The 21,224-nt window shown below is 35.8% G+C and overlaps 2 protein-coding genes across 2 annotated transcripts in view; both read right to left on the bottom strand.

Moving 5' to 3' along the window:
* LOC131020541 (uncharacterized) overlaps positions 1-21,224 on the bottom strand; it is a 1,142,091-nt gene that overhangs the window by 205,073 nt on the left and 915,794 nt on the right. The window lies entirely within an intron of this gene.
* On the bottom strand, positions 1,123-2,661 carry LOC131020571 (uncharacterized). Its single transcript, XM_057949489.1, has one exon. It carries the CDS (start codon positions 2,329-2,331, stop codon positions 1,432-1,434), a length of 900 nt encoding a protein of 299 aa, XP_057805472.1. The 5' UTR covers positions 2,332-2,661; the 3' UTR covers positions 1,123-1,431.

Genomic DNA, 21,224 nt, shown 5'->3' on the forward strand with positions numbered 1-21,224 from the left:
AATCTCACCATATATAAGAGATCTCATCACAAACTAGCTAGTTAAATAGGAAAAACTTAATTTATTTCTTAAAATAAAAATAGAATTTAATTACTCTATTTTATTGTTTATATTGTACTTATTTTTTTAATAAAAAATTGCACTACTTTTTATTTTTATTTTATTTTCTAAAAACTAAAAATTTATAAAAAATTACAAAACGATAACTAGAATGTGAAAAATATAATAAAATAATTACAATTTTTTATTTTAAATAATAAATTAAATAATAAGTACACAAATTTTAAGCAGAGGATAGTGGTATCCGACTAGTTCGTCACCCCTCATTTTATGTACGACTCATCCAACCGAACCGACCCCAAAGCCTGGAGATTCTCTGTCCACTCCTCATATATTTCATCTTTTTCAGGTTTTCATATATGCTTTCTTATTTTATTTTAATTTAATCAATATATATGCTTTCTTGAAATATGCGAAACGAGACCAAAAAGCATATAACGGCAAATCAAATCTTCATCGCAAAAACTTTCAAAATTCCAAATGATTATTCTGGATTTCCCCCCTTTCCTTCCTTCACCTTTTCATCACGTGGAGTCCGTCAAAAACCCAAAAATGAATTACTTAACATTATTTAAAGGATTATCCGCGTATAAATACATAATTTTGAGGAGAATTAACACATTAAATTTTATACATAAATTTTGAAAGAAGTAAAAAATACATAAATTTTAGTATTATATTAATTTTATCATAAATTTATTTTTTAGATATTCAAACTTTATGAAAATCCTACTATTTGTAAGTTTAATGTTTGTAAATCCTCTCAAAACAATGTTGTTTAGAGATGACCTATATAATGTTGTTTTTAAAACATCCAAGAAGTACACATCGACATTTTGATTTGTCAAATCAACTTTAATTTGAGCGAAAATTGAATTTATAGTAGAATTGTTACAAAATTAAAATTCATGTATTTTAACTCATTTCAAAGTTTATATGCAAAATCAAACTATCCCCAAATTTTGATATATGTAAGTGCTAATAACCCTTCATAGTGTTATACTACTCCACAACATGCAAAAAAGAAAAGAAAATTGCAAGTAGCGGTGACCAACAAAAAAATTGCGAAGATTTCAAGAATCATTTATAATTAGAAAAAGTATTGAAGATTTGAACACTACTCCTTTTTTCCTCAATCCTCAAAATACAGATCACTAGATCAGAACAGAGCCATATAGCATACATATTCTGCAATCAATCTACACCTTCACATTTGCAAACTACACAAATTAACACAAATTGCCCCCACCCCCCCTCAAAAAAAAAAAAAAAACAAATATCAGATTGAATTAACTATGAAGCTCCTAATGAACAGCCAAAATTTATTTCCAATTAGCAATTTGTTTTTTAGAAAAAAAGAAGAAAAAAAACTCATACTAGATTCTTACAGGCGTAGATGATGAATGAGAAATCGAGGTTATCCTGATCCTTGCGCATCATCTTCTCCTCCAACCACAATCTGCTATCCATCCCGCTTCTAGTCCTGAACATAAACACCGCATATCCCGGGCCGGAGCCCGAGCCCGGGCTGCAAAACCAGTCATAAACATCCCACATCAAATCCACCAGCAATCCGTCGAGGAAAATCGTCTGATTCCCTCTGAAATTCCACTGCAGCCTCTTCACCCGTATCACCGTCTTCTTATCAATGCAAACCGACAGCACGGGGTGCTTCAAGCCCTCGCTCTCGCCGCCGCACTGGATCACCACGTCGTGCGCCGCGCCGCCGTCGTGGAAGCGGGCCTTGGTGGAGTAGAGCGTGTTGCCGGAGAAGTGCTCCTGGCGCGAGACGAGCGAGAATTTGGCGATCCGCGGGGAGGATTTGAGGCGAGGCGGCGCCATGTTGATGTCGCCGAGGATGGGGCCGAGCTCGGAATCGACGGCGATGAAGACGTAGTAGCCGTCGACGGGCTCCGGGCCGGCCTCGTAGCGGGCGGCGGAGAGATCGTAGGAGATCTCGATGGTGGTGCTGTGGAAGTCGAGGGTCTTGGAGCCCTTGAGCTTGCGGAAGAGGCGGGAATTGGTGGTGAGCTTGACGGCGGCGGAGTGGTCGTCGCCGAAGGAGATGGTGAGACCCTGGGAGAGGCTGTTGCGGTGCCACGTCAGCGTCACCGGAATCTGCTTCTGATTTGAGAGCGTGGTTTTGTAGAGACACGTCACCGCGTTTTGGACCGAAGGGATTAGGTTGGGAGAAATGCAGGAATTGCTCGAACACGACGTCTCCGAAATCTGTACCGCGTATTCGCTCAAACACGATGTTATGTCTCTCATGATTTCTGCGTCTCTACACACACAAACTCACTTGGAAATTCAAATTAATCGACTTTCCTCATCTATGTATATGCAAGTATTCATTAAATATGTCGTATATGATTCTTGCAAGCTGCTATCAATTGAACACACACACACACTCTCTCTATACCGAAAAAGGAATGGAGATTTGAGACAGAAACTTTCAAGGTTTCTTTCTTTATTTGGTGACAGATCATCTGGGAATTTTTAACATGGAAAGACAAACTAAATTGTGTGTGTATATATGAAGAAAATGTGTGGGGTTGATGGGCAGGGCAGGATTAATGAATGTGTGGACAATAACAAATTCAATTGTGGGTTTAATTATTACTAATTTAATTAATTTTTCCTTGATCCTAAGTTCCTAACAATGGTTGACTAGAATAATAAAATAGGTTTCCATTATGCAAACCCACAAACTTCGTTTCTGCTAATTTAACCGCTTTAGCCTTTAGGTACCTACACAAAATCTGTCATTAATCAACTGCCGGTTTCTAAGAATTTTTCAGGTCAACTATAAAATTTGTGAGTTGATTTTTATTTTTATTGTCTTACTTTTCTGTAATTAGCATACAGTTACTGAACAAGTACTAATATATAAAAATATAATATATCATTTCATAGGCGAGTATTAATTAATACATTAGCAAACTTTATAAGATGAAATTTCTTTATTAACTCATTTTGACTCTTCAAATTTTGTAGTTTAGAGATATTAAGATCTTGTTGTCACTACACACGTAATATCATGTGCATAAATAGACTATACATGAATGGAAGATAAAATACGTAATATATATGACAGTGTTATATAAGTAGTCATAATCTTAATTAATTGAGAGGCATATAAGCAATATATTTAGTTAATTTTCCCTATAAGTGAATGTTTTTTTTTTATGTTTCTCATTTTACGATGTATATTATCCTTCACATATTTGATACCAATACACGTTATGTAAAATTAAATACGAATTGTATTTAATGAAATGGAACAGAACAATCGTTTCAAGTATTAATGATATGAAAACATCTCCCTATACAACTTCTCCATCTAATCTAAAGCCTAAAACAAATCCAAACGCGTCACTAACATTTTAGATATATGCATTTACCTACTAATCTTGATTTTGTTTCGTAAACACTGTGCGTTGAAGTCTGACTTATTATATTTAAAAAATTCAAATACTAATTATTAGGAAAAAATGAGTTGAAATAATTTATTTTGATCACAATTCCAATTGGTAACGATAGAGGGGCATGATAGTGAGTGTTGTGGCCCACCAGCATTTCTTCTACTCTTAAACCTACAAAACCCCTATCATCAAAAGCAGAGGAATAATGTGAAACTAGTTACTCCCCCTTTTTTCTCTTTGAACTTTTATTGCATTTTCTATTTCACACTCTCTTTTTTTAAAGTCAATTAAAATTTTAATTATGAAGCAAATGCATTCAATACACTTCTCTATTTTCTCAACGAAAAATATTGTTTTAATGGATGCATTTCAATTTCTTTTTTTTATAAACTACATGAGTAAATAAATAAATTCAAAAACCGCGCGAAGAAAGACTCAGATCCATAACCTCAGGTATTGGACATTAACCTCCTACCACTAGGCCAACACACGCACACTGAATTTTAACTTTTTAATTATATGTAAAGAGGAGTTTGTAGAACGTATCACGTCATTCTACATATTGTATTAGGGTGCATTACTTTTGTTGTAAAAAAATTATTAGAAAGGAATAAATAAAAAATTATGAGAAAATATTATATTTTCCTCATTTCTTTTATCATATGTTTATTAGAGTTGAAAAAAATGAGAAAATATTGGAAATTATTTTCACACCACTACCCAAAAATAATGTATTATCCAACATTGAAAAGAAAATAAGTTGTCTGAGAAAATATTTCATCTTACCTGAAAAAAAAAAATCTATCATAATAAACATAAGAAATAATAGAAAAAATGTAAAAATAAATCTATTATTTCCATCAAAGTGAACGGACCCTTAGTTATCTTGTCTAGCGTTTTATTGGTATGATAATATATAAAATTATATAATATATACTGAATTTTTTTAGTGGAACAAAATGATATTGGATTTCTTATAACTATATTTTCCCATTCAGCTCACTAAATTAAAATCGGCTCATGAATATATATTTAATGTGACGTGCCTTTCAAATCATTTTCCCGCCTCCACATGGGGTGACACTAGGGAAAGTAGTTGCTATCAAAATCATTTGTAGATTTGTAGGTATTTTGAAGGTAAATATAGTAAATATTATGTTCACGTATTTATAGGTAAAAAAAATTAATGGTATATATTCATTTTATCTTTTTGTGTATGTTACTAAACAAAATTTCCCTCACACAAAAGTTCGCATGTTTTGCATGAAAAAGTATTCAGAAATTCAGAAAGAAAAATTAAGACAATAATTTCTCTTCGTGTTTTTATTGAAATTATAATTACAATTATTCGTTAAAAGTCAATTTCAAGGATGCATTCAGGATTGCGTGTTGGAAAGCTTTAAAAATTAAGACAATATTTTACCCATCATGTTATGTTATTCAATTATTAGAGAGCACCGAATAATCTCTTTGAGATAATGAAAGAATTTAAAGATTCTGTAATATGATCTTAGTTAATTACAACATGTCATATAATACATCTACTATTATTGTGCAAGCTAAATATAAACTAATTACAGAAAGAGATGACGAATATACTAGCCTAGACATTTTGAGCTATTGATTAAATTTACAATCATTACTTAACTAATAAATAAATAAACAGCCACCAAGCATATTAAACTTCAAAACATCATCATAATCACCAATCAATATATAAATTTTATTCACAATTAATACTATAATTTACACTTGTAGAGTTGTACTTGTATCCCACTTAAGTAAAATATTCATTGAATAAATGGATGCACGAATGCCGGGTAAGATTGTACCTTTCTCCATATTAGTTTTATGAAAGTTCTCAAATTCAAAGTTTTGATTAAAAAAAATAAAAGAACAAAGTAGAATAAAAAGAAAAAGAAGGAAAAGGTCTAATCATCTAATATTGTGTGCAGCTATATTATGCTCTGATACATCACTTTTTCCTTTTAATGATACTTCTACTTTCCATGTTAAAGAGAAGAGAAAAAAAAAAGATTGAATTTTTGGGGAATGGATATGATAAATGGGATCAATCTACTGCACAAACCTTATTACAAAATTCAATGTAAGAGAATTATTATTGGTAGAGTTTGGTTGGAGATGAATGTATACTCATTTATTTAATAAAATTGGTGCAAGCATGGGCCCCCTTCTCCTATCCATCTTCATCAATTAATGTTCAACAAGTAGATATGCAAATGCTTAAATGAATATGTAAGAGACCAAATTTGTTACAAACAGATAGAAACACACACACATACACATGTGTCTGTATGTGTGTTTGGCTTGGTGGAGTAAGGCCAGGGGTGGGCCGGGTTGTAAATAACTGGAGTTGAGTTTAAAGTAACATCGAGCTAAATAAATATATTAATTTATTTGAATTCTGTTTTCAAATACACGAACTTTTATTTCTTTTTTTATTTTGGCACACGATGAATATTTTTAGAGGATAATCCATTATGATACTTTTGTATTTTTATAATGAAATCTACCTAATGTCTAACTATGTCATTTAAGAAGACTTTGATCAAGTTATGCAGACAGTTGCAACTTTTACTTCAACATTCATTTGTTGGAAATGTCCATCATGTGCAAACTGAGAGAAAAATAAAAATTCGTGTATTTGAAGGCGGAATTTTAAGTTCATGTGCAAAATCATAAATGTGTTGAAAGTTCATATATTTTTAACGATATTAACCATTTTATTATCTATATATAATCTTTATTTGATTATCATTTGAATGGATGATAGACCTCGAATTTTGTATACGTACGAATGAAGCTCAATGAGTCTTAATTCTTAATTTTGAACTTGAGTATAATATAATTTCATTAATTTTTCTCCATAGGCACGATTCTACAATTCTAAATAAATTGTACGTAATTGTTTTAATTTTTTAGTGAATATTTTTTTACAATTTATTTAGAATTGAATATTTTGTAGTGAGGGACCTGGGTGTTTATTTGTCATCATTTAGAGAATATTTACAATTCAATTTTTTAGTGAATATTTTGTAATTGCAAGATTAAGATACATAAGAAATAGTATTAAATATTTGGGTGAGGGACCTAGGTGTTTATTTGTCATCATTGTGCGGTTTTGCTAAATTTGTACATCAACTGCTGGAATTAGCAGCCTAATTATAGTAATTTGGTAAAAGTTAAGTCAATTTGTTTACTAAATAAAACCTATTCAGATCTAAGGATGCCAAGGAAGCAATATTACGCAATCTTTTTGCAGCTTGCACACAAATACAAAATAATTTGTCAATTTTAGTTATTATATTTTCTCGATAGACAAAGAATAAATATAATGTTCGCTACAAATGAGCCAACCAGGCTCTAATCTAAGTTTTTTATTTATTACTACATAATTTTATTGGGCCAAGATCTTGATCGGGATCAACTCATCACAATTCCACCATTATTAATTGTTCATTTCTAGTGGTAGTTTTTTTTTTGTTTTTTTTCTCCCCTGAATTACACACAAAGAAAGGAAAAAATACACTCACACTTTAATCGTGTAGGTGATTCGAACTATTGACCTATTAATTGGAGGAGAAATGTCTTATAAACAGACTGCGCCTTCATCATTCTAGTGGATGTTTTAATTCTATAGACGTATTTTAGAATACGTTGTTTAAAATATATTTATAAATAATGGTAGCACATTGCATAGTAAGAAAGATATAGGATTTATTGAATTCACACGATTTAACGGAGTAACTTTTTGTAAACAAATATAAAAATTCAGAAATATCAAATATATGTAGGATTCAAATTAAAGCCATATTCGAATATAAGAACCCTTCCCGTGAAAATGACATTATTACCCCTTGAGTAACGGATAACGAAAGTAACTTGAATTATTCAATAGTGACGTCCACTTTAGATGTTTTTTTGTACTTTATATTCACTACAAATGGAAAAGATACTCTTTTTAGGGGAAAAATAAAATAGAAAAAACACTTACTAATTTTGATGCCAAATTCAAATCATGACTAGGTAGTTAAAAAGAAACAAAATTCACCTTCACCACATGGCACAGTCATATCTCTATATAACAAGCCAACTTATGTAATGATCCCATTAATCATGATTTACTAAGTTGTGGGACCCCATAAATTGTGCAATTTACTCCTTTATCTTTCCCTCTCTTTTTTCTTTTTTTTTTTTGTGCAATTTACTCCTTTATCTTTCCCTCTCTTTTTTCTTTTTTTTTTTGGTCAAATAAATTCGCAAATGATTGTGGACTTGGTGAAAGGCCAATAGCAGCCTAAAAATTAACTAACTTTCTTTATTTTCGTAAATGTTAGTTAAAATCGCATGATGTGGAATGGAAGTAACAAAGTGCTAGAAAATATTTGCAACTTTTTTCGTACCTAAAACTTTCTTATTTCTTACTTAAAAAACGAGCCAAGAAAAAATAATTAATTAAAATTCACATAGTACTAAATGAGAAGACAGAAATATTGAAAATGTGAAATATGCATTTGATTAAATGTACTCGAATTATTTGAAAAACGTTTAACCAATAACGGCCACATAATAATAATAATAATAATAATAATAATAATAATAATAATAATAATAATAATAATAATAATAATAATAATAATAATAAATAAATAAATAAATAAATAAATAAATAAATAAATAACGGCCACATTATAATAATTTTGTATACATGCATTTATAGAGGGATACACATAATGGAACCAACTAACGAATAGGAACAAAATTAAATCAAATGATTGATGCGATTTGTCTCTAAAAATAAATAAAGGATAAAACAATTAAATACTGGGATGTGCCCACAAATCACATTGAGTTCAATATGTTGTGCTATTAATTTTGTTTCTAGTTGAACTCGAGTAATAATTTGGATTTTAAATTTATTGAGCACATATTCGTGTCAAATTATAATTATCTTTTTAAAATAATATTTATCATTGTGCCGAGTTTGTCACATTAATGTGTTATGTGTCCATAAATTGATATGGTTTAGAAACATAGTATTTATATACACATATATATTCGCCTGCAGCCGATCGCTATAAACGTGAAGGCAACGATTGAAAATATAATGGGATTTTGCCAAACCTCATAAATAACATTTGATGTGATTTTGTTTATATGATTATTTTGACGCACTCGCTATAAAAATCATGGGTTTCCATCATTCCATGTAAATGACACAATAAATATATTTTGAAATATATATATATATATATACTTGAATCATATTGTGTGTGTTTTTGGGTAGTGGCACCCCATAGCACTTTGTTTTTTACTTTGGTTTTTATTCGTTATTTGTGCTCCATTCATAAAATGAAACAATTAATTCTTAAAAATATGAGAGTCCTACAATTTTTATCTAATTTACATATTTTTTTATTAATTTCCGTGTTGAAAATAAATGAGCCACAAATAACGGGACAAAGGGAGTATATGTTTTTTACTAGTATATATGAAAGTTATTTTTTTATAATGTAATTATAACTCTTAGCAAATTAAGTAAAGTAATAATTTTATAATTAACTAAATTAGATTTCTATTACAAAATTAGTAGATTAAGAAGAAACTTAATAATTACATCTTTGCATTCAATAAATATTAATAATTACTGAGTATTGTTATATAAATTTAAGATGAATACAAATAATGAAGTCACGCTTATAATCGAGTTTGAGATAGTATATGGATAAATAGAATCTAAATTAGTTTGGATTTGCAAGATATTTAATGGATGATCAATACTATCCAACTCACTCATATCCTATGTGCAAGTTTTTTACTAAGAGCATTCATATCGGGGGCTCGGACGGTGGGCACGGGCTAGGCCAAGCCCCACTCTAATACCATGCTCCATGGATGAGCTCCCGAAGCTCAGCCGCACACCGGGCGCTGGAGAATAGAGGATTGGGCGCGTGCAATGCATGCCCAATCATAAAAAAATGACTGGAAAGATTGAATTGTGAAGAAAAATGACAGATTTTCTTTAAGAGCCCATAGTGGCTCTCCAGTATGAGAGAAATGGTGCGCGAGCTAGGGACCACTTTTTAAAGCTAAGTGTTAAAATATGACCGTAACTTTCAATGTTTTCAGAAACAGAACTAAAGGTGCTAGTCTGGGCAGCAGATGATGTATCGGTCCTATCCGGTCTGGCTGAAGCATTCTTGGTTGCTTACCACTTTCGCTCTGATTCAACCCCGCAATTCCATCCATCATTGTCCTAAAGTTGGTCCTATTTGATTAGGAATCCCTCCGTTTCCTTGATGCCATTAGTCCGCCTCCCCCTTTTGGCCATTGCTCTCGCCTTTACTGGCGCACGCTCTTCGATTCACATGGATAGATCGATCAGTCTTTTTAGCACATACAACCCTTTTTCCTAGGAAGAGAACCTAGAATTCCTATTCAATCCCGTTAGTCTTCTCATTTACTGTGGGGGTTTGGTTTCGAAGGGGTCTGTCTATCGATTCCATATGTCTTCTCGGTGGCGATTTAGTGACATGAATACTGCCCACTCTGATGAGGACTATAACTTTCATTTTGTACATTTACACTTCTATTTGGAGCCCAACATCAATTATTTGGGCTTTTGTAACACCTAAAGCTCGTTGCTGACGTGGCTGTGCCATGTTACCTTTTTGATAATTTTTTTTTTGTATTATCAATTTTTTTTGGTAGCACATTTCAATCTAAAATATAAAAGGACTGTAAATTTCACTCGATATTTTTATGATGAGATTGGAAAGCAACGGGCTCCTATTATGCTAAAAAATAATTCATTTCATGTCACAACATTTATGCTGAAAATAATTGGTATTGGGGCATTCATGCTCAATATTTTTTGATGAAAAAACGAAGTATATAAATAATGAAAAAAAAATGTGAATACACAAATACCTCAGACATATCCAAGGGGAAGACATTTGCCACAAACACCCACTCTCAAGTGAGAAAGGGGATGGGGGGAAAGCCTTAGAGAATGCATCCAAAATCTACCTAACATTGCCTTTATAATTTTACAAATAGTACAAGAATCAAGGCAGCTAAAATTAAAACTTGTTTGAAAAGATCCAAACTCTTGAATGTAGAGAAGTAAGAGAGTCAGCTTAGTTCAGTAAGAATCATGGATAGGTATTTATTGCATTCGTCCATTTTTAGGTATTAATCTTTGTAGTTATCTTTTGAAGTTTATTACTTTGGGGCATTTTGTATGTTTGTTGATTTTATTTGCTACGATCAAGGAGATGCCTTGCCTTGGTAGTGGCCAAGCACAAGCTCTCCGACACACACACTCACACTCACCTTTTTATTAATTCGTCATTACAAGTCAAGGCAGTGTGAAATGACAGACCCCAAAGAAAACATGAGTAGGACTACATTAGTGGTAGCTAAACAATTATCCTGTATACAAGATCTTCAAGACCAGTGCTTCAGCCAGAGAGTTAAGATCTCGGTGATGGCGAAAAAAGAGCAGATAGGAGGACAAGGTACGACACCAGTTAGCTAAAGGTAACAAGCACAACAGCAGCACTTGTTGGTGAACATAGTAGCAGCACTCAACGGCATGTAGCAGCAGCTAGCAGCAGAACACAACAGCAAGCACTTTGGCAGCACTCGGCAGTGGGCATTGAAAGCTCTTGGCAGCAGGGCAGATAACCAGCCGAGGGCCTTAACCACCATTTTCGCAATTCTTGTTTTGAACTCTTGTGGGGCTTCATTGTTGAGTAGTTGAGTCTATGCGTGGCAGTATACAGGGTAGCCTACTGCAAAACACTAGCAGGAGAATAGAGAGCAACCAGTGGAGCCAACTCTTAAACTGCTTAGTGCCAAAAAAATCTGGGCAGACAGGACATGGTGGTGGCTTGCAATGGGGACAACAAGAAGTCCAGCAGTTTTTTATCCAAGTTCAGTGATGGTCCATGGATGACAACAGCTCATTTGCACTCCATAACTCCAGCTAGTGCATTTCTCACACCAAAAGCTTGATACCAAGAAAAAAAAAAAAACCTAGCAGCTGGGAGAAGGGGAAAGAGCTAGTAAAAGTACAGGAGTATTAAAGGAGCGAATTACCCGATTGTAAAATCCTTAAATTTTTTTGATTTGTGCACATTTCCAGATGGGCACGCACCGTCTCTTCGGGTAGGGATTCAAAAAGCACCGTGTAGACATCTTTGATGATATTGTGAACAATTTTCTTAACCACAAAGGGTTCATCTTCAAATAGTAGCTTATTTTGGGCAAACCAAAGGTGATTTACAGTTGTTGGCAAAAGCAAAGCCAACGCTTTGTAGTAGATTGAAGATCCCTTTCCTTTGACCGAGAGGTGCTTGATAGCACTCGATAATTATTTCATTGCATGGTTCAAGCACGCCCATTCCTTAATATACTGCCACACCTTCTTAGTTCTTGCACAAGTAAAGAAGAGGTGAGGATATGATTCATACTCTTTATTACAAATGCAATACAATTTTGAGACAGGTTTATAATCAATTCGATCCGCCTTAAGAAGTCGGTCTTGCATGGCTTTCTATAACGTCACAGAGAATTTCGGTGGGATGAAGCTTTTTCACACTTTCTTGTGCCAAAACAGGGATTCATTTTTGGGGCGAATGATTTCATAAGCCTCAACCGCTGCATTTTGTTGGGTCCATTTCGTTATGGTCTCAACTAATTTTTGAGTATTGTTATCCAATTTTTAGCGAAGCTTGTCACGAGTATCGAGACATTTTTAATAAGTTGTGAATCGTTGTTAGCCTTGACAATGCTCCACACATCGCGGCCTCAAATGTACTCCACATGGATCCATTTAATCCATAGGGAGTCTGTTTTGTGATGAATATTCCAAAGCGTTTTACCGAGCAGTGCTTTATTCCAAGCCGATAGATCTCGCAGCGCCAGGCCCCCTTCAATTTTGGTTGACAAACGTTGCTCCATGACACGGGGCTTGGTTTGTTGTTCCAAACAAACTTGCTCATAATGCGATTAATTCTTTCAATGACAGTGGTTGGAATGGGTATGATCTGCAGCCAATAAGCCTCTGTTCCTTGAAGAACAGCTCACGCTAATTCAAGTCGCCCTGCAACGGATAAACTTAGATTAGCCCATTCATTTATTGAATCAGAAATTTTATTATTAATGGAGCATATTGATTAACAAGTAGTTTCTTGGCAGCCAAGGGGATGCCTAGATACTTAATAGGGAATGATCCCTCTTGAAAACCAAAGAGTTGAAGTATTTGGGTTTTTTCATTCTCTTTGATTCCAGCCATGAACACTTGTGATTTAGATTTGTTGATATTCAACCCCGAGGTATCAACAAATTCTTGCATTGTATCCGCTAGAATGGTCGTCGATCCCAAGCCGCCCATATTAAATAATAGCAAGTCATCAACAAATGCTAAGTGACAAAATTTCAGATTTTCACATTTTGGGATGATAGTTAAACTCTAGTTCTCTTTTGCGTAAAATGAGTTTAGATAGGTACTCCATGCACAATAAGAATAACATGGGGTACATCGGGTCGCCTTGCCGAAGGCCTTTTTTCCCTTGTATAAAACCATGGTGGCTTCTATTAATAGCAATAGTGAAGGATGCCGATGTACCACAAATCATGATCCAATGGATGAATGTCAGGTGGCAGTTTAGGCCTTTGAGGACTTCATGTAGGAAAGGCCACGAGATTGTATCATAGGCTTTTTGTAGATCAATTTCGATCATTCAACGTGGCGGTATCCTTTTCCTCTCATACTTCCTGATTAGTTCCTGCGCAAGAAAAATATTGTCAGTGATGGACTGACCTTTAACAAAGGCAGATTGAGCAGGATTAATTAAAGAATGTAAGATTCGATTAATTCTTGAGGAAAGTATTTTTGTGATGATTTTATACACCACGTTTGTGCAAGCTATGGGTTGGAAATCTGTCGTTGTAGGATTGCGGTGCTTCTTAGGGATAAGGGTAATGATTGTATGATTTAATTATCTTCGAATTAAGCCATAATTAAAAAAATTCTAATACCGCCTTGTTCAGATAAGATTTAACATCTTTCCAATTTTTCTTAAAGAAGTCCGCCGAAAACCCGTCAGGCCCCGGTGCTTTGTTGCTATCAATATCCCATAATGCAGCCTTGATTTCCTTATGGTGTAACCTTCCTCAAATACCAAAGGGTCTGGTGGCAGTACTCGTTGCTCTTTGGCAAAGAGGTTTTCATAGTAATTGTTGAACTCTTGAATGATTTCTTCTTGGTCAAATGTTGGTTCACCATCCTTCCTACAAATCATAGAAATAGCATTAGTGACATTTCTCTTCTTAATGAGGGAAAATAAATACATGCTATTTTATCGGAATGAGTTAAATGGAAATTTTTCGTGTTTTGGTTAGCGAAATCCTTTTCTGCATTATCCAATAAGATGGCCTATTTTCGGGCCTCCTTTTATTCATCTCTCAAGGCAAGAATGGTAGGGTTTTTATCGCATATAAGATCTGGATTTGTTCAAGTTTTGCATGGGCAGTCGCTGCTCTTTCTTTCAGAAATATTGCTAAATTCTTTTTTGTTCTGCATTTTCAACACTTCACGCATGCGTTTCAATTTGTTACAGAGGTCTAGCTGTGCTCGATCAAGGTCCGTGGTTTTCCATCCCTTTTGCAACCAAGACCTGAAATTGGGGTGGTTAGTCCAATAGTTAAAAAGTTTGAAGGGCCGAGGGGACTTTTTAACTTCTTCAAACAAAGTGGTAATGATTAGGGATGTCAATCTAGCCCGAAACCCGTGGGCTAGCCCGATTAACCCGCCATCTGAGAGGGTTAGGGTTGAATATTTTCAACCCGATAAAAGTTACAACCCGATTAGCCCGTAACTGAATAGCCCGACACCCTATAGGGTCGGCCTGACTAATCCGATGGGTTAGCCCGAAACTCGAATACTTAATATTGAATATTTATATATAAAAAAATGACAAAATATTATAAAGTCTCACCCTTTAACTTTTCTGTATTTTTTAGATGCTTTGATTCTATGAATTCAAACTATTGTTGGATATTTTATTATTTTTTCGTTAGCAAAGTTGAACATTTTATTATTACCAACTTATTTTATATGTTATGTAATCTCGATATTTTTTTCAATATCTTATATTTTTACATTTCATGCTTGCTATATAATTTATAGCTTTGTTTTCTATGTATATTTTATACATTATACATTAGATCATTAAAAATAACAAAATACAAATGATTATTTTATTTTTACGCATTTAAGTCGACTAGTCCGAAACCCGAACGTTTAGGGTTAGGGTTGAAAAATTATAACCCGACAAAAATTCTTAGTCCGATTAGCCTGCACCCGATTAACCCAAAACCCGATAGGGCTGACCTGAAATCCGGTGGGCTAGCCCGATTGACATCCCTAGTAATGATGGCCGAGTGGTCAGAATGAACTCCTCTTGCAAGGAAATTCGCTCTACACATCAAGCCACAATTAACCCAACTGTTATTCATGAGGACTCTATCAATTTTTTAGTATTGGACTGTATTAGTCCAAGTGAAGTGGCATCCTATGGAAGGAGCATCAGTGAATTTCGTGGCTGCGCACGTATCTGCAAAGTCTGAATATTCTCTAGTTGGTGGAACTCGGCCTCCAATGCGGTCAGTGGGTTCGAGCACACTGTTGAAGTCACTCATGCCCAAAGAAGGCGAATTGTGTGGTATATCCTGCACTAGAGAGTTCCAAAGATATGTTCTTTTTGTTAGTCGACAAACACCATAGACAAATAAAATATGGAAGTTGTAAAATGTAGAGAGACACTCAACATTAGCATGAATCACTTGTGGTTTTCGTAATAAGGGAGATAATGATACTTTCAGTGCATTCCATAACACAACAATTCTGCCCCCAATAGAGGAATCAAAGTTATGTATGGCAGTCCAGTTTATGAATATTTTTATGAAAACTATCAAGTTTTGATTGGTTAAGCTTTGTTTCTACAAGGCAAATAACATCACACTTATGTTTAAAAATTAAATCCACAACTCCAAGCTGCCTAGAGGGTTTATGAAGCCCTCAAATATTCGAACATGCAATAATCATTTAACCTTTGTGTTGGTCTTACCATCTACCTGGAGGCATTGCAATCTTACGCATTTGCTTATCAATTTTCTGAGCAGGTTGGTTTTTTGGAATTTTCACTTGATTTTTAGGAAGCTTTTCAAGCTTATTGGATTCATCTGAATTCTAGTCATGTTTCTCCTCAGTGGCAGCAGCCTGTAGTTAGGCCAGAAACCATCTCTTTGGGGCCTATTGTGTTAGTCGCGGCAGGGGCATCATCCAATTTATTAAGAGAAAGATTAGGGGAAGTGATACCACCATATACTGGAGCCTCATGAGTTTGAGGGTCAATTTCTGGATCAGCAGTCGAAAGCCAATCACCATGGACAAAATCAAGTTCATGAGATATCTCAAAATTTTCATAATCTTCATGAACATGGCCGTTTCAGCATTCCCCCAGTAGCCATTGTCAATGTCAATCAGTTTGGAATGCGAGGGACTTGGTGAACTCCATTTCCCAATCTCCTTTGAATTATGCTGAGCTTGGTTTACCATCTCTTGGTGAGCAGGTGTCACATCATCTTTTGGGGCAGAGGGGATTTTTGCATTCTGGTTTCATACATTGTTTTTTGGCGGAACAGAGGGATCTTTCCTTTGATAAATTTGGCGTGGTACTTGGTACTGATGATTACGGTCCGTTGTACTGCGGCCTCGGAAGGGTGCCTTAGACCGTGGTCCTTGAGATTTCTTCTGCCCTTCCTTCTCTTAACCTCCGTCTAGCCATCATCTTGTTGATCCTTCTTTGAATCTGCAAAATTGTTAGGGCGAAGCTTCCCCCTAGGAGGATAATCAGGATAATCACCAAGATTTTGCTTACAAACAGTTTCCAAATGCCCAAGTTTTCCACAAAAGTTACAAATCTTGGGAAAGAAATCATATATAATCTGTTGATTAATAAGATTATCTTTCGCACATGGCATTTTAATCATAATATTTTTAGGAGGTTCTTTTGTTGCATCCACTAGAACTTGAAATTTAGGAGCATAAATATGATAATTATTCAAAGTTCTAGCATCGACAAAAATAGGTTTACCAGTGGTGGCAGCAATCTTGCTAATGGTTGTTTTATTCCATAGCTCAAGAGGCAAATTTGGTAGATGAGCCCAGACTGAAAAACACTCTCTAGAAGCCTTATCAAAAGCGAAATTATCCAGCATATAGCATAAGAAAATAGGAGTGCAGTTTACTTCATAGATACCCCCTAAGTGTATTGCCTCTCGGTCCTCATCATTTTCAAAGGCAAACACGATCCAGCCGCTATCATGAAACGAGGTTTTGCAAGTTCTGGACCACTTTGCTGTGAGGCCGATAATATGTTCACGAGGGGGACTCCGACCTGCAAAAAAGCCAAGAAGGCAGAAACCCCAAGAAACCTCTAAAGAGACGTAATCTTGAGGAGTAAGTACAAGGGTGGTGCCCAACATATCCGATTTTATATCATCTACTCCCTCCGTCCCACCTCCATAGTCCACTTCACTTTTTCACACATATTAAGAAAATGCAATAAATAGTGCTTGAAAAATTCAAATAGTCTTTGAAAAATACAAAATATATGTAATTATTCAATTTTGTCCTTATTTATTCTATGTTTGACTATATTTAAATAAGGTTACTTTGGTAAAAAAAGAAATTTAATGCTAATTTAATTTAGAAAGTGAACTATATTGTGGGACATCTAAAAAAGGAATAAGGGACTATGAAGATGGGACGGAGAGAGTATTAATTTTAAGTCATTCTTAGTAAATTTTATTTTTTGGCGAAAAGTACCTTGGTTCCAAAATCATGGGGAAGCATTGGAATCAAGATTTACTACCGGAGGCTTACCTCTGTCAAAATGGCGCTCATCCTCCAGCCAGTGGGATAGCTCTGAATTCTTAGTGATGCGATCCAAAGTTTCATTGGTATGAGCTTGACTAACAGGCATATCAGCATTCATCCCAGGGGAGTCATGGGGCGCATCACCAAAGTTCAATCCCCAGGGGTAAGGACCTTTGAAACCATCATAGACTTTAAGTGGGGAGGAATCACGTTGCCCACGGCCAAACTGGCTAGGGGATGATGGATCATTGGTCGCCGCGAGGGGGGCACTTTGTGGGGAGTCCATCCATTCTGGCATGAAATTGCCATTAGAAGACAAAGAAGCACCGTTGGGGATGAACCTATGGTGCACAGAACCAGCGAAGAATGGATCCTTTGAAGTTTGCTCTGCTTTGGTAGTCTAATCTGTTGGTTTCGCTGAAAAGGGGGCTAGCTGAAGCCATTTGTATTTAAATGGGGGGTGGGGGTTGTGCCCTAGCCACCATCAGCCAATTCGAAAGCCTAACTTTTCTTTCTTTCTTTTTTTAAAAAATAAATAAATTAGTAATTGAGTTTAATTAGGGCTCTAGAAAGATGGAGCTACAATAAAAATAATTAACTAGTCTGTCGGCCAGAATTCAAAAACAAAAACACGTGCTATTAATTAAGGAAGAGAAATGGTTGCCAATCAGGAAAGAAGCAGACCAAAACCCTAATTAAAATTAATTGAAAGCACAAACCTCAATTTACCTTAATTAACCTTCCAAGGAAAAGTCAACTCCCACAAACGGTGAACTGGCGGGAGTGATTAGGAAAGTGCAAGGGAAAAACAGCGGCAATTAAAAGAATCCACCACCTAATCTTTAATTTTCTCACAATTTGACTTTAGTGTGTTGTCTTCCAGCCGTTGGTGGTTTCAGCCACCGTTTGGTCTTCCGAACACAACTTCGGCCACCCGAGTCACTGAAAAAGACTAGGGAAAAAGTGACGCTTCGTCGGAGTGATATGAATGGATTTGTAAATTTGTTCCCTTACTCAGACTTTAGGAAAGAATAAACACCGCCGGAGATGATGAAAAGACCACCGAAAAATGTAGAATCTGGTGTTTAAGGATGATGGCCACCCTTTTCCAAGATCGCCGGTGTGGTATTCCTTCTCGCTGGAGGCTCAGGCAGCCCCAAGGGACAGCAGGCTAAGGAGGATGAATCTGCCAAAATCAGATCGATTAAGGAGACAAAATTAGCTTCATGATGATGCACAATTCGTTCCGGTTGTTTGGCTTGATTCCTTGATGATTTTCGTTGATTTTTAGTTGGCCGAGACTTAAGAGTTTTTAGAGAGGGAGAGGTAAGGTCTAGAGAGAAGTTGGAGAACTTCTTTCTAGTGAGAGAAATATCTCAACCTATACAGTATAATGTGCTAAAAATATCGATAACACAAAAAAAAAAAGAAAAAATTGTTAAAATGCTGACATGGCACAGCCACGTCAACAACGGGATCTAGGTGTCACCAAAAGCCCAAATAATTGATTTTAGGCCCGAAATAGTAGCGTAAATGTAAAAAATGAAAGTTATAATCATCATTTTCAAATTATGTAATTTCCTTCGGCAATTTGGAATAATAATGGCAATTTCCTTCGGAGCTGCTGGTTATGTACTGTTTGGTGCATTTGGAACGGTTGAAACGAGTGTAAATTCAACAAGGGTCAGTGGAACGAGGAGAAAACAGTCCGAGAGATAAAGACAAGACTTTGGACTTGGAGGACAGCATATTCTTTGGAGATTTCAGCAGGAGATATCAGATCTTGGCTTCTCAACAATCACATTTTGGAGTAATCGAGCTTTCCTTTTGTTGGGTCCGGGGGGGTCTCGAATAGGTGTATGGGGGGGGGGGGGAATACACCTATAGGCTATTTTTGTGACTATCTACAAACCTCAATCAGAGGGATCTCAGTCAGAGATAGAAACGAAACTTTACATGCAAACAAGACACCTGTTTAACCGAAATAAGTGTTGACCAACAGGGTTGACGACTGATACTGAAAGCTCTTCAGTAAAGAGTTATCAGTTAAGTCACTGGAACTTAACTGATCCACGTAAGGGCTTCAGTCGTGTTTGCAGAGATGAAGATGATATCTCTCTTCCTTACTATCAGAGGATAGTGAGTCAGATTGATATCATACGCAGCGGAAATTAAACTTAGTTTCGAATAGCCTCGGTGGAGCAGATAGTTGGATTAAGGTTTCTCTTTTCAGTTAGTCAGCATTCAGTTTTATCAATTGAAATAACACAGATATGAATGTAAAACTGAAAGCTGTAAATAACACAGAGACTTTTACGTGGTTCGGAAAAACTCTTTCCTACATCCACGGCTGGTTGATCAGACCAACAATCCACTCCGCAAGTGCTTCCCGGGTGCACTGCAAACCGTGAACTGAAGATAACTCTCTCTTCAGCACCTACACACCTCGCGTAGGGTTTCCCTACCTACACACCTCGCGCAGGATTTCAGCACCTACACAGCTCGTGCAGGATTTCCTTGCTAAGCACACCTCGTGCTCAGACTTCCCTATCAGAGTTCAGAACACCTTCTGAAACTCTGAGTCACTCAAACACTCTTATGGGGGAGAGGTTTAAACGAGTGCCAACTATACTTACAAAGAACAAGTTCTTTGAAGCAAGTTTGACCTTTGGCTTCTGGGTACACAGAATATATGCCTAGGGTCTAAGAGAATGTATGTAATCAGCAGTGACTGATTTTGGCTTTGAAATTCTCTTCTTCGATTCAAGCTTTGGGCGGTTTAAGCTTTAGGCTGAGTAGCTATTTCGGCAGAGCTTCAGCTTATGTCGTTGAATCGGTGAAGATTGAAGTGATCCTCGAGCGCTATTTGTAGGAGAACTCTTGAATAGATCCGTTGGCGTAAATCGTCCTCAAGATTTCTTCCGTTGGAGAGCAATTCGAATTTGGGCTGAGGCTTCAATCTTCGAGGTTCCTTGTCTGTGTGGAAACGGCTCTCTTTGATGGACAGGAGATGTGACATCTCTGAAAAGTAACCACCAGATAGGAATGACCTCTGCAGAGATAAGATATTGAGATATCTCTGCATTTAATGCGGCTGTACTTGAGCGTACGTGGCTTCCTCTGAACGTTGGAAGATCAGTCCTATGAGGAATGTTCAACTGATACTTGACTTTAGTATCAGTCCATGGCGCGCATTAAATAATCAGTCTTCAACTGATTCTTCAACTGATACTTCAGTTGGTAACTGCAGTCTTCAGTCTTCAGTCTTCAGTCTTCGTTCTTCAGTCTTCAGTCTTTGACACCGCAACTAAACTAGAAACGAACTCTAACACTTGAGTTCAAAAACGATTCTAGTCTATTACATTTAAGTCCTATGAATTTTGGTATCATCAAAACAAGGGTTAGGATATTCCACAAGGTTCCCAACAATTTCCCCCTTTTTGATGATGCCAAAACCACACAGCAGTTCTAGACAGCAAAAAGACTGAGCTCACAGTACAAGTTCTAGACAAGGGGTGAAAGTTGTTCCCCCTTAACAACAGAACCTAAATAACTTGTACTCAGAGAAAGAACGAAAACAGTTCTAAACACAGAACAGCAAGAAGACAGAAAAACCATAAATCAGAGCCTGGACAAAGAGTCATTGTCTTCAGGGTGAGATCAATAAGAAGTTGTTCTTTGTATAAACGAGAGACTGATAAAGTATCAGTCTAAGATTACATCTTGGGAACATAAAAAGAACATTACAGAGTATTGCCATCTTACTT

This window comes from Salvia miltiorrhiza, chromosome 1 (genome assembly GCF_028751815.1).
Source record: "Salvia miltiorrhiza cultivar Shanhuang (shh) chromosome 1, IMPLAD_Smil_shh, whole genome shotgun sequence".
Lineage (NCBI taxonomy): Eukaryota > Viridiplantae > Streptophyta > Magnoliopsida > Lamiales > Lamiaceae > Salvia > Salvia miltiorrhiza.

Coding starts and splice junctions, on each gene's coding strand:
- LOC131020571 (XM_057949489.1), bottom strand. CDS start 2,331: ATGAGAGACATAACATCGTGTTTGAGCGAATACGCGGTACAGATTTCG.